Consider the following 22285-nt stretch of genomic DNA (forward strand, 5'->3'; position numbering starts at 1 on the left):
GCTCAGCCTCCAGACCCGGCTCTCTCATCTGCACAGTGGAGACAGCACCCAACCGACAGCTCCCCACCCCAGGGGAGAGGAGAGCCTCTGCACAGCATGTCACCAGTCCATGGGGAAAACGCCCATGGGGAGGCCCTGACGCGGGCCTGACACGGGCCTCACCGCACTCCCTGGCATCCCCCCCACCCCACCCCCCACTGGGCATGTTCACATTCCTTTTCCTAAACCACAGATGAGACAGGATTCGACAATAACATGCGCGAGCCACCTGGAAGCTTGTTTCACGCATTCTTCTCACGTCCCCCCCTTCTTCTGGGGAAACTTAAAGCCAGCTCGCCACATGTCATGCCACACCGGGCGTGGTGTCACACTGTCGGAGACTTGATCACAGCACATCCCTGCCTGTCCCGGGCACCACGCGCCAAGGAGCAGCTGCTGGCACCGCCTTGTCCCACGCCACTGGCCGTCAAAATATGCTGGTTTCCAAACATCAGAGGGCCGACGCCCAGGGGTCTTGTGTCGTGTGTGTACATGTATGTGCATGTGTGTGAGACCCCTGCTGGGGAGACAGTCCCTGTTCATCGCTCCTCTTGCCCACCTCCTGGGGTTTACGATGTGGCCTTCTTTGAATGATTAACGGAGGGCAGAAACTAAGGAGTCAGTTCTGACTTCAGAGGCAAAGAGAGAGTTTCTGAGACACACGGCCCAAGATGCAAACATTGACGGGCAGAATCCCTGGGCACAGCTGTGACTGGCAAAGGAAGGCAGGCAGGAGGGGAAGCTGCTTCCTTACCTCTTGCTGCCAGACTGAGCGTCTTGAACGAAGTTAGAACTGTGCTTATTGATGGAATAGTTAGTGAGATGCATGCAGATATCGTCCTGGGGAAAGAAACAGACGGTGGGGGTGGGCAGGAGGAGGACAGGTCCCCACAGCCTCTCTGCCTCCCCCCATCTCTTCCCAGCCCCCGGGGCTTAAAGAGATGGAAGAGAAGGGGTCGGTGGGCTCACTTAAACCGGCAAAAGCGAGGAAGCAAGCGGTGTCACAGGCCTGGAGAGGACGCTCCAGGTCCTCCTGAGACTGGGCGGTGTCCTGCCTGCGGAAAGCTGGGGCTGCAGGCCAGGCAGGGGCCGCCCGTGGCTCTCTCCCTCAGCACCCTGGGCCTGAGACACTCGCCTCTTCCGGCTCTGGGACTCTGCTGGGGCCCCTACACTCTCGGTTTCCATTTCCTCATCTGTCGCCTGGGAACGGTCATCCCTGTTTCCGAGGCCCCTGGAGGGCCAACGTGCACAGGACGTGTGCCACAACAACAGCCATGCCGCGCTGCCTCAGAAAAGGTTCGAACTCGGGTTTCCGTCACACTCAGGGGAAGGGGGTGCCGGCATGTCCCCCGAGCTCACCAGGTTGTCTGTGCAGGGGTGGGAGTAAGAGGTGGTGGCAAAGCGGGCCAGTCCTTCATGGTACACAAAAATCCTGAGAGGGTCACAGGACGTCACCAGCACATAAATCCGGAGGTCAAACTTGAACCCGTCGATGATAAAGGGCTGGCAGGAGAGACACAAGTATTTGAGGTGAAATCCAACGTCTAGATCAGAATGCAGGTGTGGCCAGGGCTGTGGAGGGGCACAAGGGACTTGGGCTCTATAGCCCCCAAGGTGACCACGTCACTAAACCACACTGCCCCTCAATTTTCTGGTCTGTCAAACGGCACTAAGCACCACCTCCAAGCGATCGCCTGCCAACTAATCAAGGTGACGCTAAAGAGTTCTGCCATGGGCCCTCCGAGGTGGCACAACAGGTTAAAGTGCAGCACTGAGGAGCAAGGAGCAGCCTCTTCAGGGTGCGTTCAATTCCCGGCCGGAGCTGACCCACATGGCCCCGCAGACCTCTCCTGACCCGCCCGCTGCTCCCCACAGCAGTGGACTTCATCAGTCGGCCTGTTCTGCTCCCCGCTCTGTCTCTGGGGAATCTTCTCACTGCCCCTGCCCCTCAGGCCTGTACCCCAGTTCTGTATGCATAAATAATAAATAAATCTTTTTATAAAAAGTCCTGCCATGAAGGATATGCTGTCCATATCCAGGGCTGTGCTTCTGTTTCATACCCGCAAGAATTCTCCCTGCCAGTGCCCCCCTTCCTCCACGCACCCTTCCCACAGAACCCTCCCCTCAGCGGGCCTCACCCTGTGACCTCGGACCTACAGTCACAGAGTAAAACTGGTTGCCATTATCTCTCCTGGAATATTCCCCTCTTCCCACAGGACAAAGGTGCCCTCCGAATGACGGCTGTTATGGGCAAGCGGCCAGCCTGGTCAGGCCAGACCAGCGGCTGAGGGTGCTAGGGCAAGAGAAGCTCTGGCCCAGGTACACGTCGCTCCCCGATCAGAGGGCTCAGCCTGACAAATCAGCCTCCCCCCACCCTTACCCTCTGCTCCCTCAGCTCACGTTCCATCCAGTGTGGCCAGAGCCTGAAGTTGTATGGGCGATAAGTAAATAATCACAAGGAGGAAGTACCTTTGAAATATAGAGCTGACAGATCATATCCTCCCCTGGTTTGATTTCTTTCACTGTCCGGGTGATAAATATACCTCTTCCTTGGCAGCCTGAATCCGGCTTGCAAATGTATGTCTTATTTTTTCTTGACCTGCTGTACTTCTGCAAATCTCCCCAGCTACCAGAGCAGGGAGGGAATGAGAAGGAGATGCACCTTTAGCCGGGGGAGCAGTGAAGAGGAAGCACAGCCCTTTACTTAAAAAAAAAAACAAATAGGCCCTCCCTGGTGGCACAGCAGGTTAAAGCATAGCACTGAGAAGTTAAAGCCACTTCCGCATGAGTTCGATTCCCGCCTGCCCCGGAGGTGACCACATGGCTCAGCAGACCTCTCCTGACCCGCCCGCTGCTCCCCTCAGCAGTGTACTTCGTCGATCTGCCTGTTCTGCTCCCCACTCTGCCTCTGGTGAAGCCTCTCACCACCCCTGCACCTCTGGCCTGTACCCCAGTTCTGTATAAATAAATAAATAAATCTTTTTAAAAAAATAAGCAAATAAACTCATCTGCCTAATGTGACGATAGCCCTGAGAGGCCCTGCCATAGGAGACACAGAGGGGTTCACACCATCGAGAGACGGGCTTGCGGGACTCAGGCCTGGGTGTAAGCCCAAGCAACACCATCACCAGCCGGCGGGTCCTTCACAAGGACTTGACTCTCTAAGCCTCAGCTCCATCGTCTATGCAGTGAGCTTAATGCCGCTATCTCTCATGGTGACTGGCCACATGACCCAGTGCGGGCGGCTACGTGCTGTGCACTCTTAAAAGGAGCTATAATCCAGGGCACCGGGTTCTCTGGGGTTGCAGAAAGGAGATCTGGGCTCCAGATCTGACAGAGGCCCCGACAAGTGACAGCCTTGGCTGGGTCAGTCTGTCCCATTTGTAACTCCAGCTCCAGCCAGAGCGTGAGTGCAAAACCTATCTTTGAACGTACATGGAAAAAAGTATCTTCGGATGGAATAAGCCAATTTAATGGACTGTAAGTCAGCCTCGCTCTCCTTCTCGGGTTGCATTTTCACTCCAAGGGCCTTGAGGGAGAGGGGGTGGGGAGGGAGTCACTCAGAAGCCAGCCTCCTCAGTGGCCATGAAATTGGGAGGCGCCTGTTGACCTGATGGCAAACACATTTTCTTCTAAGTTGATGCTAAGGGCTCAGAGTTGCTCTAGACAAGCCAGAAAGGCTGGAGCCCTGTAGATCCTGGTTGGGGGGAGTCCGGGATGGAGAGGGGACAGTGGGATTCCTCCAGGTCTCGCATATGACTGTAATTCTGATGGTGAGGCCTCTCTGCCCTCCTTCACCTCACCGCAAATAGCAGACTGTGTCCAGACCCTCTCACACTTCTCCTGTTTCTCCGGGGTATGGTCCAGGCTATTTTATGTGTGGGGAATGGAAGTTTGGTCTCAGGAAGGATAACCTGGGGCCAGAGCAGGGGAAGGGCTGACTGCCCTGAGACAGCCCAGACCCAGCCCTCCCTGCTCCTCACCTGGGCGCTACCTCTATCTCACTCCCTCGGAAGCGCTCCCCACCCTTAACAATCCAGAAATGTAGAGTTAAAAGGTTGGCACAAGTTCAAAATCCACAACTTTCAGGATCAGAACAAATTCTCTTCCCAGCTCCTGGCACAGGCCCTCAAGCACCCAGCCCTATTTCACCTATTTTATAGGCAGAATTTTGTGTTTTCTAAACCTTTGACACATACAGGCTTTATCTTTCTCTTCTCCAAGAGGAGAGAGAGGTGGGTGCTCAGCTGGGAAGGAAAAGTGGCAGTGGGGGGTGGGGGGGGGCAGAGGGCATGCAGCTGGAAGTAGCACCGTGCAGGAGGGAGCACGGAGCACTCACTCGGCAGGGAGACACCAGGTCCTGGGGAAGAAGTGGAAATCTTTAGGGAACATCTTCAACATGCGGCCCATGTTCCTGGCCAGCAAGTCCTTGCGGCAGATCTCGTTCATCCCAGGGAAGTGATTGATTTTCTGCAAAGGAAGTCAGAATTCGTGAACAATGGGGGAGATGGGAATACCCATCAGTCCCTCTTAGCGGACAGTCGAAGAAAAAGGGATCCCACTCACCGGGGGCCACACTTCTACTCAGCACCGGCTCCGCCCCAGTACCTGGTAGCTTTTCATTTCCATCACGCGCTCCAGTGACACTGAGTAGTCAGTCCAGTAGAGGGTCCAGTCATCATTTTCCCCGCCCTCTCGAAGGCCATACTGCTGGGCGGCCCTCCTCACTGCCATGGAGTTGGAGCAAGAAAGGCCTGTTAGCCTGGAAAGTGGGGGAGGAGCATGGGGTGGGAAGGTTATGTTTCTTGGGGCTCCCAGACCAAGCCTGACGGGAGACACCTCGACTCCTTGGGCCGAGAGGCCATCTTGCCCCAGTGGACACACCACTGCCAAGAAAGGAAGGTGGAGAGTTGAAGCTGTGCAAGAATACAGCTTATGTCCCAGGGTCCCCACCAAAGGGGATCTGGAATGAGGGTTTCACCAGCGCAGCTTCCCCTCGCCAGGAAGTAGGCCTCTGGCTTTCCTCCAAACACTAAGCCCTGAATGTTCAGGGAATATAAACTAATCCTTAACATCACCAGAGTCAAGCTTAATTAGTAAGGTAAATGGACAGAAAACAATTAAGCAATGTATTTCCAAACCACATATATGCTGTCACATCCTTCTCCCCCTTCCCTGTTTGTATTAGGAACTGGCAACTGATTCCAATACAAACTCAAAATGCCTTCAAGGCCTGGAGAGGCAGATAAGCTTGCAGTGGTTGGGAGACACGGGCCAGCTCACAGCATTTCAAAATGAAAAGGACGCCCACACTGTGCTCTACTGCACACAGTAGGTCTGTAGGTCATCAGGCATGGGCTCCAGCCTGTGGCTTGTGCTCAGAGAAGCCCTGACCATAGCAACAGCTGCTTCCTGACAACCAGACCCCAGATCACACCACATAAGCACCAGTGAGAATCCTCACCATGGCAGCAAAGCCCCTGTTTTCTTGGAAGGAGATCCCCAACTTCCTCAGATAGTTCACTCAGCTGGAATATACCAGAGTGAGCTCTCCTGCCTGCCTGAGGACACACAGGTGCTCTCTTTCTTTCTCCTTCTCCTAATAAATCTGTCCTTTTAAAATGTAAAGAAGAAGAACATAGAATACTGTCTTCTCTCTCTACTTTCTTCTCTCAGGTCCCTGGGGGAGTCCAGGGGGTCCCCACCTCAGACAGACCCCTCAGACAGATGCTCACCACTGTCGTATCGGCAGTTGGACAGATTGATCACCAATCATCTGGAAAAGAGAAAAAGGAAAGCAGCAAGACAGAGACAGACACGCCTGCCAGAACAAGTATGTGCCCAGAGGCACGGCGGGAGCCCAGCTGGAGCGTCCCACCTGCCGCCCAAGGCCTGGGTTACTGTCCCCTTCCGGAGGACACGGCTCAAAAGGGTGGGTGTCGGTACTCCCACTCTGCCCCAGGCAGACATTCTGCATTGTAAATGTAGCTTGGTGCTTCAGCTCCTCTGACACCACCACCTCCTCCATCCTTTTACTCCCGGGGCCTATCAGGGACAGACACTGAAAATGTCTGTGGCCAAAATACTCTTTGGTCGTCTCCCCCCTCCTCCCTCCACTAAGGGACACTGTGAGTTAGAAAGGGGACAGCTCGCAGGCCTCAAAGAGTCTGAGCAGTGACCCATCTCCCCCCAGAATGGAGCATGCATGGCAAACCCCGAAACAAGACCCTGAGTGAGAAGCGGGTGGGAGCCCGCGAGGGCAGGGCGCTGAACCGGCTCAAAGGGCCCTCCATCGCCAGGGCCTTGGGCACCTTCTCAAGAGGAGATAGTCTCCCACACACAGTTTTGTTTATTAATAAAAAAAAATGGGATGAGGATTAGCACAAGGTGTGGTTTTAGAATAGACACCATAATTTGATTATATAAAGCAAATCCTCGACAGTGCGTTCTTGCTACAGTGAGTCCGAAGAGCTGCAGTCGAGGCACAGGTCAGCCCAGCCCAGCCCAGCCCAGCCCAGCCCGCGTTCCTCTGCCCTTCTTAGCAGCAGCGAGGGCCTCCTTCCCCACAGATCCCATCCTTCAATCCTAACCTCTTTTTCTTCCTCTTCTTCTTGCCTTGCTGCTGGACATTCTGAAGGCCCTTTTGGGCCCCGGTGTTCTCTCTCACAAAAGCCAGGGTGAAGATTTCTTTGGCCTCTTCTATGGAACTGCCTTCCCTCTCCTCGGAGTCTGTCCCTTCCTCACCTACCAAAGGCAGGCGCTGGGGCATCTCTCGTGCAGGGCAGAGGCTCTGGGGAAACGCACCCTCCCCCTGGAGAGGGTAGAAGGAGCAGCAGTTACTTGGATCCACCTGCAGGGGGAGCCCCTACCTTGCTCATGTGAGTGGTGGGCCAGGGCTTGGCTACCAGGCAACAGCTTTCCTATTATAAAATGCCACCCCCCTGCAGAGGTAGTGGCAGCTCCGGGAGAGGGCTGATTCCACCTTTTGCCACTGACTATGACCTTGGGGATTCACTCAACCAACTCTGGCCTTGCTTTTTTCCCACCTGGGGTTCTCAGTGCTGGCTGAGATGCTATGCATGGCACCAGCTGGTAAACAAACTTATTATTAAAGTAAGTGTCTGGAGACCGCCCCAGAAGTCAGCCCAAAGCCTCCCTAGCTGAGGGAGTCCGTCCCAAAGGGTGCAGAGGAGGTGCTTGGAGGAGGTCCATTAACTGCTTGGGTCCTGCACTGCTCCTCCCGCACAGATCTGAAAGTGACTAGACGGTTGCTGATTGTTCGTGTGGTCCAGCGCTGACTGAACAAGACGGACATCCAGGAGCAGACCCAGACCGTCACAGACCCCGGCCACAGAAAAGCTGCCGCTCCCCTGTGACCAAACTGAAAACAAGACCAAACTGTACACCTCTAAGGATGTTCAGCAAAGGGCTCACCCCCACCCAGTAATGACTTCTTTGATGTTTGCTTGGAATTTCAAATGCTTTAGTGTGTTTAATGCTTCTGGCTGCCTAACCCTTAGGAATGCGCTTCGTTCTGCTCTTGGGTAACCCAGAATGCCCACTTGGCTCACTCATACCCCTTCCCAGCCAAGGCTTCGGTGACAGTCAGCCCAAATCCTGGTGTCCCCCACTCCTCACCTCACCTCCAGAAACACTGCCAACTTCTCACCTTTCAGCCCCCCTTCTTGGAAGCCTGTAGCCCTCTTAACACTTATTCCCATTGTTCCCTCACAAACTCACGGGTTTTTCCCCCAAAGATGTTAGTAATATCTTCATTATAATTTATTTATTGGTGTTGATATAACATTAAAGGCCAGTTAGAAAGGGTAGGGAGGGAAATCACCTATAGTTTTTCTACCCCAACCTAACAACCTTGATTCTTTGTGTAATTTCTTTCATTCTTGATTTTCAACCTAACTATTCTCACCACTCTCCTCAAAACATAAACAATTTGTATCTGCTTTTTGCCCTCTTTGTATCATATCATAAATTTCCTTTGGGATATGGCACCTTCCACATGCTTCTAGTCTTTTTAACAACATCCCATTGAAGGAATGCCTTACTAAATTTAACCAACCAATGCATTATTGCTGGCCACACAAACTGCTCTTGATTTTTCCATTTTAAATAGATTTAAAATGCACACTTTTAATGTAGAAGGCCATTTATTGCTTTCGGATTATTTTCTAAGCTTCTATCTAGAACCAGGATCAGCAAGTTAATGAATAGGAAAACTCTGAGGCCTCTGATATCTATGTATATGTTTATTTATATCACCATGTTGTTTCCCAGAGGGATTCCACTAGAGCCTACAGCCAGCAACCTGCCATTAGACAGGCTCACACCACCGCACAAGCTCTTGGGAACTGTACCCCTGAACCCACACTTGCTAATTCTAGACAAGCTTTATACCCCACAGCCATGTTTTTAATATTTCTACACACTTCCACCACTCTGCCCCTTTCCCAAGCCAAAATTGAGGGTGGGCAGCACCTCTAACTCAGAGCTACCTACAAATAATGGGCCCTTATGTGGGTATAGTTCTTCAGGTATTTCAGAGAATCATCACATACACCGTCTCATTGAATGTTCACAACTACCCCAGAAAAGGAAAGCAGAGTTGTTAAGACCACCAAGGATTGCGGCGTACTTCTCTCTCGCTGAGGAAGCTGCCACTCACACCCAAGTCCTTTCATGCTAACACCTGAGCAAGGGACAGAAAGAGTTGTGTTCGGCACAACTAAGCAATGAAACACCTGCTCCACTGAACGGGCACATTCTTGCAAAGTTCAAGAGGATTAAGGTACAGGAACTCTTGACCTTGGACTGCTCCCTTTCTTCCAAGTAAACCTGCAGCTCCACCCCTACCCTCCAGCTGGCTCCTATTTACCAAGCCCTGGAGGAGTGGCTCGGTTTACCCAAAGGTTAATGCTAACTTGAGAGAAAATGACCCCAAATTGGATCGCTGGAGTTGCCGCTGTTTTGCCCTTTTTGAGTCCTTGTCCAAGTGGTAAGAATAAGCCATGGCTGTTTTTATTTGTCTGCCTCAAACTGAAGAACCCCTGTAATGGTTTCCTCTTGTGTGGAAGGGCACCAGACACATAGAGTCAGAAGCCGGTCTATGGATTTTTAAAAGAACCTGTTCAGTGAAGCATTCTTGCTTTTGTTCCCCTGCATTCTAGGCTACCTGCGGCACCAGAGGTCACCTGGATGGCACCTGAGACAGGTGCAAGACATCAAACAATAACAATAGTCATTGGCATATGTCACCATCGTTGCTTTTTCAGTCTTCTTTCTCCCTGCCCTAGACCGCCACCCCACCCCGGGCCCCCAACCCTCTACTTCCATTCTGCTCTCTAAGGCCAAGTCCTGCTGGCTTTTCTTCAAAGTCTCCTGACAGGGACTATCTCCAGGCCCTCCCTGGTGTTGCAAGGGGTTAAGTCTCAGCGCTATAAAACTATCAGCAGCCACTGCAGCACAAGATCCATCCGTGACAGGACCCACATGGCGCAGCCGACCTCTCTTGTCGCCACTGCTCCCCTCAGCAGTGTATTTCAGTAGATCCTCCTGCTCTGCTCCCCACTCTGTCTCTGGTGAACCCTCTCACCCCCTGCACCTCTGGCCTGTACCCCAGTTCTTGTATACATAAATAGATAAAAATATTTAAAAAAAAAAAAAAAGAGAGAGAGAGAGACTATCTCTGAAAGGCTGCCTTTGGGGCTTGCACCCTGAATATAGCTTGTAGAAACAGGCCACAGTTGTGTGTTGCTGTTATAGTTGTTAAACAGAAGTAACTGATGATAACTAGGAAAAGTAAATTTCTCACAAAAACCCAAATTTCTCTTTCTTTTGACAAGTTGGTTCTCATTGCTTCATTCCAGCCATCAACCAGGCCCAGGTAATGGCTACCTCTTTAGACATTTTCCATTCTGCCTCAGTCCCTAACATTCCCTATTGTCTCCCAGATACAGGAGCTGAGTGGCAGTTACCCTTGTGCTGTTATTTCACTTCTAACATAACATGAGAGGGAACATTTCCTCACACCCATAACACCACTCTTGTTTAGGCTACATGTCTGCCTCTATAAACCAAATTTTCCAGTCCTCCTCTGGAAAATATCTCTGGCCTCCAAGCAGTAACAAGTTAGAACAAAACTGCTTTCCCCAGGGCTGTTCCAAAAAAAAGTTAACGCCCCCATTTTCAGAAGAATTAGATTTGATCTAGCTGAAAACCAAACCCTCTGAGTCTTTTCAGATGTGGGCCTTATGACTTACGTGGTTCTACCAGATGTCTCTTACTCAATCTCAGCAACAACTCTCTGCTACCCCAGGGCTTCCCACCCACTCTGCTGCCTAACAATTTGGCTGTCCAGAGCAGTATGGTAGCTTTGAGGAATCAAAGGAGGGGGAGCGAGAGACCTGAAAGACAAGTCCTAAAGAGAAAATCGGAGACTGAGATATACACACATGTAGTTAAGGACCTCTGTGTTCAGAGACGTGGCGTGACGCACTTTACAGCAGCAGTGTGGTTGCTGAGAATGCAGATTCTGGAGTCTTTGTGCCTGGATCTAAGCCTTGATCTGTTACTGCCTAGTTATGTGAGCGCAGGCAAGTCACTTCACCTTCCTCTGCCTTAGTTTACTCATCTGTCAAATGGTCTGCCCTAGCTATGGGACTTAGGTCATAATTCATTTGAAATAATACACTCAAAATGTTTAAAACAGTGGTACACAGTACAGTGTGCTATCTATTCTTAACAGAGGTGTGGCCCTGGACTGTGAATAGCCCGATAGAAGAGGCTGTGTCTGAATTCTCAGCTGCTCCAGTGTCTGGCACTTAGTGAAGGGCTGTGTACTTTCTGGGTGGATTAGAAGAGTGAAGAAATGTATGGACTAACTTTGCCTTTTTAAGGTTCATTTTACTCATCTGTATAATAAAGGTTGCTGTGCAAATTAAGTAAATAACATTTTTTTAAATATTGGCATTGGGTCCTTTCCTATAGCAAACAAATGCTTAAAACACTTAAGTTTCATTTACTTATAACAGTAGCTACCGTGTACACACCACTCACTGAGTGACAGGCATTATATAAAACCCATCATATACACAAAGCTTCACCCTAGCACAGAGTACAGCACAGACATTATCTTCCCTCCATTACAGATGAGAAGACCAAGGCAGGGAGGGATTAGAAACCATGCCTGACTAACCCACAGCCTGACTCTCCTTCACACGCCACGGTTTTCTCTCTGCTTATCACCGATAAACAGCATGACAGTAATGTGAAGTAACTGAACTCTTAGTTGCCAGGAGTCTGGGTGACTTTAGTTGCTTAGAATCAGTTGGGGGACCTTCCTGATGGTGCAACAGGTTAAAGCGCAGCACTATGAAGCTGTCCACAGTCACCGTAGCATGAGTTCAATCCTGGGCTATGGGGGTGACCCACATGGTGCAGCAGAACTCTCGTGTCTTGCCCACTGCTCCCCTCAGCAGTGTATTTCACTTGATCTGCCTGTTCGGCTCCTCCCTCTCTCTCATGGATTTTCTCACCCCTATACCTCTGGTCTGTACCCCAATTCTTGTGTGCATAAATTAATAAATCTTAAAAAAAAAGAATCAGGTGGTCTCATATCATTTTCCATAAATCCAACTGCTTCTAAATTCCCACCTCCAAGAAGAGGCCTGACTCGCCCTAGATTCTCCATAACCTGGAGTTTCTATTATTTCGTCTTTGTTTTTATTTTTACTCTTTCCTTTCTTTAAACCAATGTCCACATGGTACAAGGGCTTTTATTTTGGGTGTAGTTAGAACATTTTCTAAGCTCTTATGGAGCATATTATAATTGGAAGGTTCTTATGAATGTGTCCAGTTCTACCCACTTGCTTTTCTTAGAGAAGGTTTGGAACGCCCCCTCCCCACAACTAGGTGAGGGGATTTGCCTATGACCAGTACCCAAGTCAACAGAGCCAGGACTGCAGCCCAGCCTCTGGCCCCCTCTTCTTATCTGTCTATTATGTCAGGTTAGGGGTAGGTCATGTGAACTAAGTGCTCTGAGTTTTAAATAGTAGATTAAATCGTGCTACCAATGTAGCAAGTGTAGTAACTATCATCTTTGGTTTTTCTTACTGACATACGACACATTCAGTTGACCTTTCCAAAGAGGATAGTTAAAGCAGTGGGGATGGGGTGAAAGCGATGTTTCCTTAAATTTTAGATAGGGTTTGATCTTGGGATCTTTCAGGTGAGAAGCAGCCAACCAAATTCTGATAATGGCTTTTACTGACCAACAGGGGGGAGAGAGTGAGCACTAGGATGGCTCCCTGCAAACACTTCGCTGGCTATTTGGAAAATCTCAAAGGAGGGACCAGGTCTCATTTCAACTTCTGAAGGACTATACATGTTAGGGAGACCTCTTCCCCTAAAGGTGTCACAGAATGGTGGGACGTGTTCACTCGTTGTGTGTTTTTCATGCAAGGTTGAATTAACATGGATATCCTGCAACCAGGAGGAAAGAATTTGATGGTTGATTAAGTAATAAAAACCTTAGGAGTACATGTTTCAAGCTTTAGCCAAGTGTTTTCACCCTGAACATCACACCTAGACTTCTCTTAGAGTCTTTAGCATACATATGGCACTGAGGAGGTTTCCTACTGTGTCTGTGCAGGACTTCCTTCTCTTCCTGCGAGTAATAGGTGTTCCTGCCTCTCCACCTCCCCTTTTCATCCATGAGTCCTCATTCCCCTGCTAGAAGCATCCCTCTGAAAACCTCCAGTGGCTAGTTCTTGGAAAAGACAAAGTGGATGGAGGGAAAGGAGATGTGGAGGTAAGACCTTGCAGCTTTTCTCTTTGACTTAGTATGTCTTCCCTCTCATCCCCTAGCTTCCCTGTGATTACAAAGTCACCAGGAAGAAAAAAGCTTCAGATGTAGAAATGTCTTGTATTTTGAGTTCTGGTGCACAGGATAAAATGCTTACTTATGGCCTTTTGGCTTTTCATTATAGCCACCCCTTGAGTTTCAACACAGTTTAAATGGGGGGTCTTTGGCAAAATGCTAACTAATTAGGGAGAGGGGAGACTCCACTGTTCAAGGGCTCTGCCAGTAAGAAGTGCTGACAATGAGCCCCCACATTCACTGGGAACAATAAAGAGTCTTGCCAACTTGAGGGTCCTCTTTTATTCTGCTAGGAATTGAGGAATTCTGTGAGATTGGAAGACACAATTTTCAGGTCAGGCTCTACACAGCCATTTTCTCCATAATAACTCTGCATTATTCTCACATAATAACTCACTGCATTATTAACAAAGACAGGCGGATCTCGATCCAAAGGCCAACTCTACCACTTACGAAAAGGTGACTTGGGTGAGTTAACTGAGTCTCTGTACCTCATAATACATAATACAATAAAAGGTGACATTCAAGTCCACATAATATGAGATTCCTCATAAGTCAAATGAGGGTAATAAAAACAATTCATTTCATGGGGCTGTTTTAAAGATGGAGTTAAGGTTTCTAATGCTCTTAAAGGAGTTTGGTTCAATGTAAGGGGCTGTGGAGTAAGATGAAACTAACTATACAAGAGGACTGGGGTGCGTAGTAAATAAATTATTGAAGGGCCTGGAACATACCTGTGCTTACAGTCGTTACCTCCTTCCCACGTCATCCCCCAAATGTAAGTTACATTTTTCCTAGGGTCCGAATCCCACAGAACTTTCCTCAAGCCCAGGAGAGTTTTCCCTCAAGTAGGTGAGAAATAACAAAGAAAGGAAAATGATCCAGAGAAGGACCCGGTGACCGAAAAGGAGGAGTAAGTTCTGCGCTACACAGAGATCTCTGGGACAGTTTCCTTAGGATTCGGGTTTGGGAAGTCGACGAGGGGCAGGAACTGAAGGGTGCACCGGGAGGGAGACACGGGTGTGGGAGAAAGGTGGGGAGAGGAGGGAGTATGGAGCTGGGAGAAGAAGGTTGAGTTGGGAACCAGGTCCTGGCATTGGGGTGACGAGCTTTAGCAAAGGACGAATGAGGGTATTTTAGCGGCGAACGCGAGTCTGGGCGGGGAAGAGGGCGAGCGTTAGCTGGAGACGCTGGGAGAGATGAACAGCCGGAGCCGAGGCCCCTGCCGTAGAACGCCACCAGGGCGAGCAGAGGGCAGCTCTGGGGACTGGGCACCGTCGGGGGACGTGGGCGGGGGTGCAGACCAGATTTTCAGTGGGGAGCCACAAGGAGACCGCAGTCTGGAGCTAGCAGCGGACTCCGGGGCTCTCTTACCAGCGATCCCCTCTCCCCTGTCTCGCCCCGGCTCCGCCGCCCGTGTCGCTCTCACCACACTTTCGGGTCCCCACTTCGAAGGATCCAGGAGACACGCTGCCAGGCTGCCAGGCTGCCAGGCTGCCAGACAACCCCAACCCCAAACTGCGCTCCGCCCAATCTGGTCCCTCGGGCCCTCTGATTTGCATGTGAGGCTTTCTAGACCTTCGATTGGTCGCTGCGGTGAGACACCACGCCCCCTGCTCCCGAATCAAAATAACCGCCTCTGCGCTCCTGGAGGGCGGCGCCGGAGGTTGTCCCGGGAGACGCCGAGGACGCCGGATCAAGCTTTGCGCGGTAGGCGCTACTACCACTCATCCTACGCCCGTCCCGCCCAGCCGCATCGCTTTACGCCTCCGTCGCCCACCCCGCGCCGAGGTCCGCGTCCCCTCCGTGCCCTCCGGTCCGTTCCGGCTTGGTGCTGTGGGCAGGTGCAGCGGAATAGCTGGGCCAAAGCAGGTCCCAAACGTCTGGACAGCCTGGGCTGCACTGGGAAAAGGCCACCTTGGACTTAGGTCTTCTTAGAGATGTATATATCCAAACCAGGAAGAAGAGACACCTTGCAAAGTGCTTGGGATTGAGACCCAAGTCATGATCTCTATCGCAGGCATATCATTGCCTGCCTATCTGAGGTTTAGCTTCTTAACAGTAAAATGAGTAACACAAACCTGTAATAAATCGCCCAACCTTACTGAATTATGACATCTTCTCCAGGCTGGGGTGGGTGGGCATGGCCCTTCCACTGAACTGGTTTATAAGGGAGGGCCACCCAGAGGGCTCAGGAGTATTGACTGTCTTCAGACAGGTGAGGCATGGGAATAATGATAGGATTCAAATAGTTCTTCCTTTCTATGTGCAAGGCCCAGACTCCTGCTAGCAGGTCTCCTGCAAACTGTTTGTCTGGGTTAATTGAAGAGGGACTTACAAGTCCTGAACCATCAGTGTTTTTAGTAAACTCCCTTTATGGATTAAGCCAAAGATTCTTAATCCAGGTCCTTCTTCCTTCCTTGGGCAATTTCCAGATGCTTGCCATCATGTTACTAAAATGCAGTCCCAAGGAGTGAGACTTAGAAGATTACTGGCTGAAGGATACATAAAACACCAGTTCAACAGGAAATAAGCATCTATGTTAATTGCTGCACTACTTACAAAGCCAAAGTATGGAAACGACCTGTGTCCAAAAGCATATGAGTGGATCAGGAAGGGGCAGTATATGTAAACACTGGAATACTACTCAGCTCTAAAAACGACATTTCTTGCCATTTATGACAATATGAATGGAAATGGAGATTATTTAGCTAAGCTAAATAAATCAGAGAGGGGAAGATAAATACTGGATGGTTTCACATATATGTGGAATATAAAGAAACAAAACAAAGGGTCAGATAAAATAAAACTGATAACAAACCTTAGAAATCTGATGGTAGAAGTGTGGCTACCATGGGTGGAGGAGGGTTGAAAATAGTGGAAAGGGGATACAATGGACTGTGGTGGTGGACTATGGGTGCTTGGGTGGTGGGTGTGCTTTAGTAACAATTCCTGAAGGGGGAGATCTCAAACCTCCAAAACAACAATTTTGTTTTTGTTGTAATCCAATGTTACCACAGTCACTATTTTTAGGTCCGCCCTGGTGGTACAACGGGTTAAAGAGCAGCAGTACAAAGCTATAAGAAGCCACCTCAAGAGAACTGGATCCCTGGCCAGGGAGCTGACCCACATGGCACAGCAGACCTCTCCTGACCTGCCCACTGCTCCCCTCAGCAGTGTATTTCAGTGGATTTGCCTGTTCTGCTCCCTCCTCTCTCTGGTGGATCCTCTCACTGCCCCCACAACTCTGGCCTGTACCCCAGCATTAATAAATAAATCTTTTTAAAAAATATATTTTTTAAATTAGAAAATCCCAGAAAGGGACACCTTTCATCTTAACCCCTATCCCCAAAGCAACTATCTCAGGATAATTCTGCCAATAATAAAACATGTCCCTTTACCTAAAAAATAAAAGTAAAAAAGCTTACAGGGTCTCTAGTCTCTACTGAGGATGGAACTCTTTGGGCATTTGAAGCAAGACACACAAAAAGAGGGAGAGAAAGAGGACCTTCTCAGAAAATCTATAGGCAGAGAGAGTGGCATTTGGAGGCTCTGCAGCTGAAAGGTGGAGCATGCTGGTTCATTCTGGAAAGTTTCCTGGAGGAAGAAAGCTTTTAGCAGATTCTCTGGAAATATTGTGCCTCACCAGGGAGCCCGGGACCTCATACTGTGCTAAAATAATGGGAAAATGGCTGGGGAAGCAACTTTAAAGTCCTCCAGTAGATATAGAAAGAAATCTTCCTGAATTTCCCTTATCTGAACAAAAGTGAGCTTTAAACAGTCAGCTGCCACAGCTCCCTGCCTCTCATGTCCAGTCAGGGAGGTTCCATCTGTGGACACATGTTCCATCCATGGGCAGTCCACCAAAATTGTGTAAACAAGCTCATCTGCACTTGCTATCCTTTGAAGACATAGATGCCTACTGCTCCCTTAGTAAGTAAGTTAAGGATAAATCTTTATCCCCAGCTAATTGAAGAGCTCTCACTACAGAGTGCTCTGATACATATGAATAAACCATATGAATAAACTTGGTTACCTTTTAGAACTAAAATTGTAATAGGACAGGTTTCATGGACTCTGCCCCCACTTCAGATACTGGAACTGCAAAATCCGTCAATAACAAGGAGAAGCACGCTGGGATGTGAGGGCGGAGCTGAGCAGCCATGTTGGCATAAAACCGGACATGTCGGCCCTGGGAGGCGCTTGGCCTGGTGGTTCACGGCTGGTCATTTTGGCTCTAGATTGGTTTTCAGCATTCCGGTGGAGTCCAAGTCAGCAGAACTGGTAGGACATCCTAGCTTAACTCGTATTTCTCTCCTTTCCCTGGGTTGTTCTTTTACCTTTCTCCTTATAAATAAATGCATTATTTAACCTTTTTGAGTGTGTCCATAATACAACTGAATCGTAAGCACGCGGGTGAGGAGGACTCACAGACAGGCAACCCAATTCACATTGGGGTGCTCTGTAACAAAATCACAGAGAGAAAGATTTTTCCCAACACAAGATGCAGTCACTTCACATGCTGATTCACCCAGACTGGAGGTTCAAAGCAAAGGTGTGGTTTAAACCCAGGCGCACTGACTGACACTCAGCCATGCTACAGGGCCCAAGGTGGAACCAGCAGCTTACCTGTACCTGGTTCAGAAGCCCCTGTCATTCTTGTCTCTCCTCTTTTCCCTTCAAGTGGCCCTGGGCTATCCTGCCCCCTTCCCCTTCCAGGGCCCAGGGTAGAAGGGGAGAGGTGAAGGGGGGCAGGGGACCACCATCAACTGGCCACCCAGCAGATGCTTCCCTCAGACCAACTGTCCCAGCTCTATTCCCCTCCCCCCATCCTGGCTCTTTCTTTCCCCAGTGTCCTACCAATCTGCTCTGCCAAGCTCCTGCTTTGGTCACAGGTCCCTCTGGAGTGATATTGTGATGGAAATGAGGGAGAGGATGCAGGAGGGAGCAGCAAAGATTTATGGCTTCCAGAGGGTTTCCATTAAAATCCCTGACAACTGCTTATTTATGAGGGGGTTGACTGCAATGGGAGCTAATAGACCAGAGTCTGGCACCACTGTCCTTTCAGTAGTGTTGACAGGAACAAACACAGGGTGAACAGTAGAACTGCCCGTTACAGGGCACCCCAGTGTGAATTGGGTTGCCCGTCTTTGGGTCTTCACCCGTGCGTGCTTACGATTCAATCCTATTATGGACACACTCAAAAAGGTTAAAAAATGGATTTATTTGTAAGGAGAAATGTAAAGGAATAACCCAGGGAAAAAGGAAGAGAAATATAAGTTAACTAGAATGTCCTACCAGTTCTGCTGACATGGATTCCACCAGCATGCTGAAAATCGATCGAGAGCCAAATTGATCAGCTGCGAACCACCAGGCCAAGAGACCCCCAGAGCCCACATGTCTGGTTTTATTCCAACCTGGCTGCTCAACTCCACTCTCACATCCCAGCGTGCTTCTCCTTGTTATTGATGGGATTAGTAGTTCCAGTATCTGGAGTGGAGGTGGAGTCCATGAAACCTGTACCTGTTACACCCCCACTGTAGAGCAAAATGGGCTTTGACCCCTTGACCCCGTCAGGCACCCTCTCTGGGGAGTGACAGCCAGGAAATCAGATCTCTTGATGATTTGTGCCAAGCAAACCAGAAATAGAAAAATCCACATGGCAAACACTAAGGGACTTTCTTAGCTTGGGAGTGAACGGGATGAAGAAGGTCTCTCCGGTCATGGAAAAATTTGGATTGTGTTCATTCCCCTGAGCTCCAGCACACAGGCAAGAGGGTGTGAAAAAATAAATTAAGTAAGTCTGAGAGACTGTTGTTTTCACTGTCCTTTTGTTTCTAAGGCAGCCACCTGACTAAATAAATAAAACATAACAAAACTCTCAGAAGGTTGTTTGCTCTGTAGTTAACACACAAACTCTATTCCCCTGTTTAGGATTCTTCCTTTAAGTAGTTAATGAAAAAGAGAATCCTGCTTCTCTTCCCTAAACCGAAGTCCCTTCTGAAAGCCCTGTCTTCCTATGTGAGTCAAAAGAAAGTCTTGGTCTGTGTACCAGGAATGGGGTGGGAAGTGGAAGTAGCAACGGGCACAGAGGCTTAGAGGGGAAGTCTTGCATACGCAGGATTTGCTTTATCTGCATCCTGTGAAGGAATGTTGTAGAAATGTGTACAATTGTAACAGGGTGGTCCCTAGGAAAAGGGGAAGTTCCAGGTTCCCTGCCCCACCCAGAAGTAGGGTGGAGCTGAGCAGAGAAAAAGAGAAGAAAAGAAGGAAGCAGGATGGAGAATAAGGAGGCCTGAGAAAGCCACATGGAGCAGCAAGCATGTGATGAAGAAACCGTGCTTGTTTCCTGACTCTGGACTGATTAAGGCAGATGTGGGTGAGATCCCTGTAGGGAGGTGACTATGGCAGTGTTTATATTGATTTTGATTTTGCTCTTTTCCTCCCAGACTCATCTGGCCATTTCTGACTCACGTCCATGAGTCCCAGCCAGAAGGTGCTTTAGTCTTGTGGCAGCTTTCAGGCTTTGCTTTGGGCCAACCCCTTTTGGGTTGACTTTTGTCCACAAGGGGATGGGTAGCTTCAGGTGTTTGATTTAGAAGTTATATTCTTTGTGTTCCGTATTATTTACTGTAATTAAGTCCCTTTTCATTAAAGTTTTATATGTTTTGTCTTGACACGACGGATGGCAGAACCCACTTAGAGCAGGCAGGTTTGGGGCCTCAGGGGTATCCCTCTCTCCCTGTCCTGTAACAGATTTGGGGAGCCCTGAAACAAATTTTTGTCCTGTAACAGATTTGGCATCAGCATGTAACACAATCACAGAATCAGGTTCTTAGTTGACACAAGCTATGCAACTTCTGTCCTCAGACACGATCCAGATGGAGGGGAAATGCTCTGAAAAATCAAAATTTCCATGCTCATGTTATGAGCCCCCTTTTTTGTATAATCAAAATATTCCAAGCAACCATCCGTTTTCTACTGGACTGCCTCAGCCTCATAAGGTGCTTCCTGTCTCAGGTGAGCAAGCACTGCCCCAGGATGGAAAAGTCCTCTTGGCTGATTAATAAAAACAATTATAACAAAATTAATATTGTAAGACAAGGCAGTACTAGCATAATCAATTCTTTTACTGCCCCAAAGAGAACCCAAATCTCATCTCTCTACTGTCTCACAATCCTTCTATTCAGTTTCTAAAGAACTGCTTAAGTTTTCTATTTAGTTTTCAAATAAGGAACTTCACCTAAACCTTCTATTCAGCTTTTGAGGAACTTTGCTGTATCTCTTTGTGATTGACTTACAAGAGAATTACTCTGCCCTAGCCCACGACCTTACTCTATCCTTAACATCTCCACCCAGTCTCCATCCTTGACTTTACCCTCTAAGATGTTTTGGTAAAAATAAAGGTCATAGAGTAGCATTTTAGGTCTAAAGGAATTTTATTTTTTAGCCAACCATCACTAAAAAATGTTAGCTTTAAATTTCATGGATTTATCTTAATTTTAATAGATCAATAATGTTACAATCTTAGCTGAAGGTCTATAGGACCCCAAACTGCTCTCCGAAAAAAGATTGTGATCTCAGCCCAATTCATATGTTAATTGCTTGCTTTAAGGATATAAAATAAACTTCTGCTGAAGGCAGAATGGGAAGACTTGCACCGCACTCTGACTCCCCTTGTCTTCCTGGCACCCACTCCCCTCCCCGCCCTTTTTCCCCTTTTAGAAATCTCGGCTTGCCAGCTCCCACCTTGAGACCCTGCCTGTTCTGCCCCCCAATAATCTGTGATCGTGAACAGTCTCCGACACTTAATAAGTCAGAAGACCCCTTTGTTTTCAGAGGAGGAGACTGAGGCCCAGAGAAATGAGATGACTTGGTCAAAGACTTGTAGTGGGGTCCGAGAGCCCACCACTCCTTGCTCCACACTTTCTTGCTACTCTTATTGGCCAGATGGCAATACACATGGCTGCCCAGGACCTCTTTTAAGTCCTCCCACTCTGCTGTGTATCTGATGGGGCAAGGAGGCGACAATGAAGTTTCCAGGCTTCTTCCTCTTCCCTCTACCTCCTGGGAAAAGCAACCTTCCCTGAAAAGGACCGTTCATGATTGTCTTTAGGGTATCCTTTTCTTGGTATGGGTAACTCTTAGAAACAAGGTCCACAGGAAGGGCCTGTTTGCAGGTGAAATCGCAGGTGCATTTTCTTAAGCACTTCCTATGTATAGTTTGCTGGGCACCAGAGGATACAGACATACAGATACAGGCATTTCATGCCTTCATGCCACAACAGGAACTTCAGCGGTCTACACTGCCATTTTTTTTTTCCTTCAGCATGTTTGGAACATCCATTTCCCACTAACATTTATTCTTGGATGAGTCAAACAATATGTATGCCTATGCCTGTGAAATGAACATATGTTATGGAGTCCTCTTACAAATTGGTATAATTTTATGTGGTAAAAATAGTAATATGTAGCCAAATCTAGTCTTCCAAAGCTGTTATATACATCCAGACTCCCTTTTTAATTGTTTTATGAATAACTTAAATACTCAGTGATTACAGGATAAAGTAAATATGGTAGAATCACTTACTGAAAAAAAGAAACCAGTAAGTATAAAGTTTTATAGTAATGTAGAAAGGTTTTTTATCTAATAATAGCAAGTGAAAAGTTTTTGTAGAAGCTATAATTATGTCAAATGTGTATTTGTATGCATAAAAAAACAGAAACATCTGTCATTAAAAAAAACAGAAACAAAAGGTAAATAAATTTTCCCCCAAAAAGGTAAAAGTATGACAGATATACAAATGTTAAGATTCTATTTAACTTGTTCAGTGAAGGAAACTGTCATATACTCACTCAGGTGATTCAATTGATTCAAAAAAGCAACAGCACAATTTTTCTGAGAAAAAGAATAATAAAGAGAACTTTAAAAAGGAAGCAAAACTGTTTTTTGTTCCAGTAGGGAGAGGGAAAACCGTAAAACCTCTATCAGACCAAAACGGAAATTGCCAAATAGAAACAGAAATTGTCTTATCAATTATCTACAGTTCAGAAGTTGTAAAAAAAAAATCCCAATAAATCAATTCGAGTCAGAAAGTTAACAGGATTTTTGCTGAAAGTAGATTACGGACTGAAAAGATGGGGCGTTCTCTCTAAACTGACTTAGCTGAGTTTACCTTACTCTGGAAGAGCACTGTCTTTATAGAGTTAAATAATTATTTACAGAAGGGAATAATAAAAGGCAGAAACTGGGAAGGCTGCAACCGGAGCCATGCAACTAGTGGTCATCCCTGGGCCTTTCACCCGAACACTACAAGTCCCAGCCAGCACCGCGTGAGGGTGGGGTTTGCCGGC

General features: G+C 48.3%; 1 protein-coding gene across 1 annotated transcript in view; it reads right to left on the reverse strand.

Moving 5' to 3' along the window:
* TTLL6 (tubulin tyrosine ligase-like family member 6) overlaps positions 1–14348 on the reverse strand; it is a 32236-nt gene extending 17888 nt beyond the window's left edge. Inside the window, 8 exon segments of the mRNA XM_004684298.2 lie at positions 794–879; positions 1399–1542; positions 2509–2665; positions 4379–4509; positions 4648–4766; positions 5775–5815; positions 6630–6850; positions 14306–14348. Of these exon segments, the coding sequence (XP_004684355.1) occupies positions 794–879; positions 1399–1542; positions 2509–2665; positions 4379–4509; positions 4648–4766; positions 5775–5815; positions 6630–6808 (857 nt within the window). The 5' untranslated portion in view covers positions 6809–6850; positions 14306–14348.
* Positions 14349–22285: the final 7937 nt, after the last annotated feature.

The sequence above is a fragment of the Condylura cristata genome, unplaced genomic scaffold (genome assembly GCF_000260355.1).
Source record: "Condylura cristata isolate star-nosed mole 26May11 unplaced genomic scaffold, ConCri1.0 scaffold00017, whole genome shotgun sequence".
Classification (NCBI taxonomy): domain Eukaryota; kingdom Metazoa; phylum Chordata; class Mammalia; order Eulipotyphla; family Talpidae; genus Condylura; species Condylura cristata.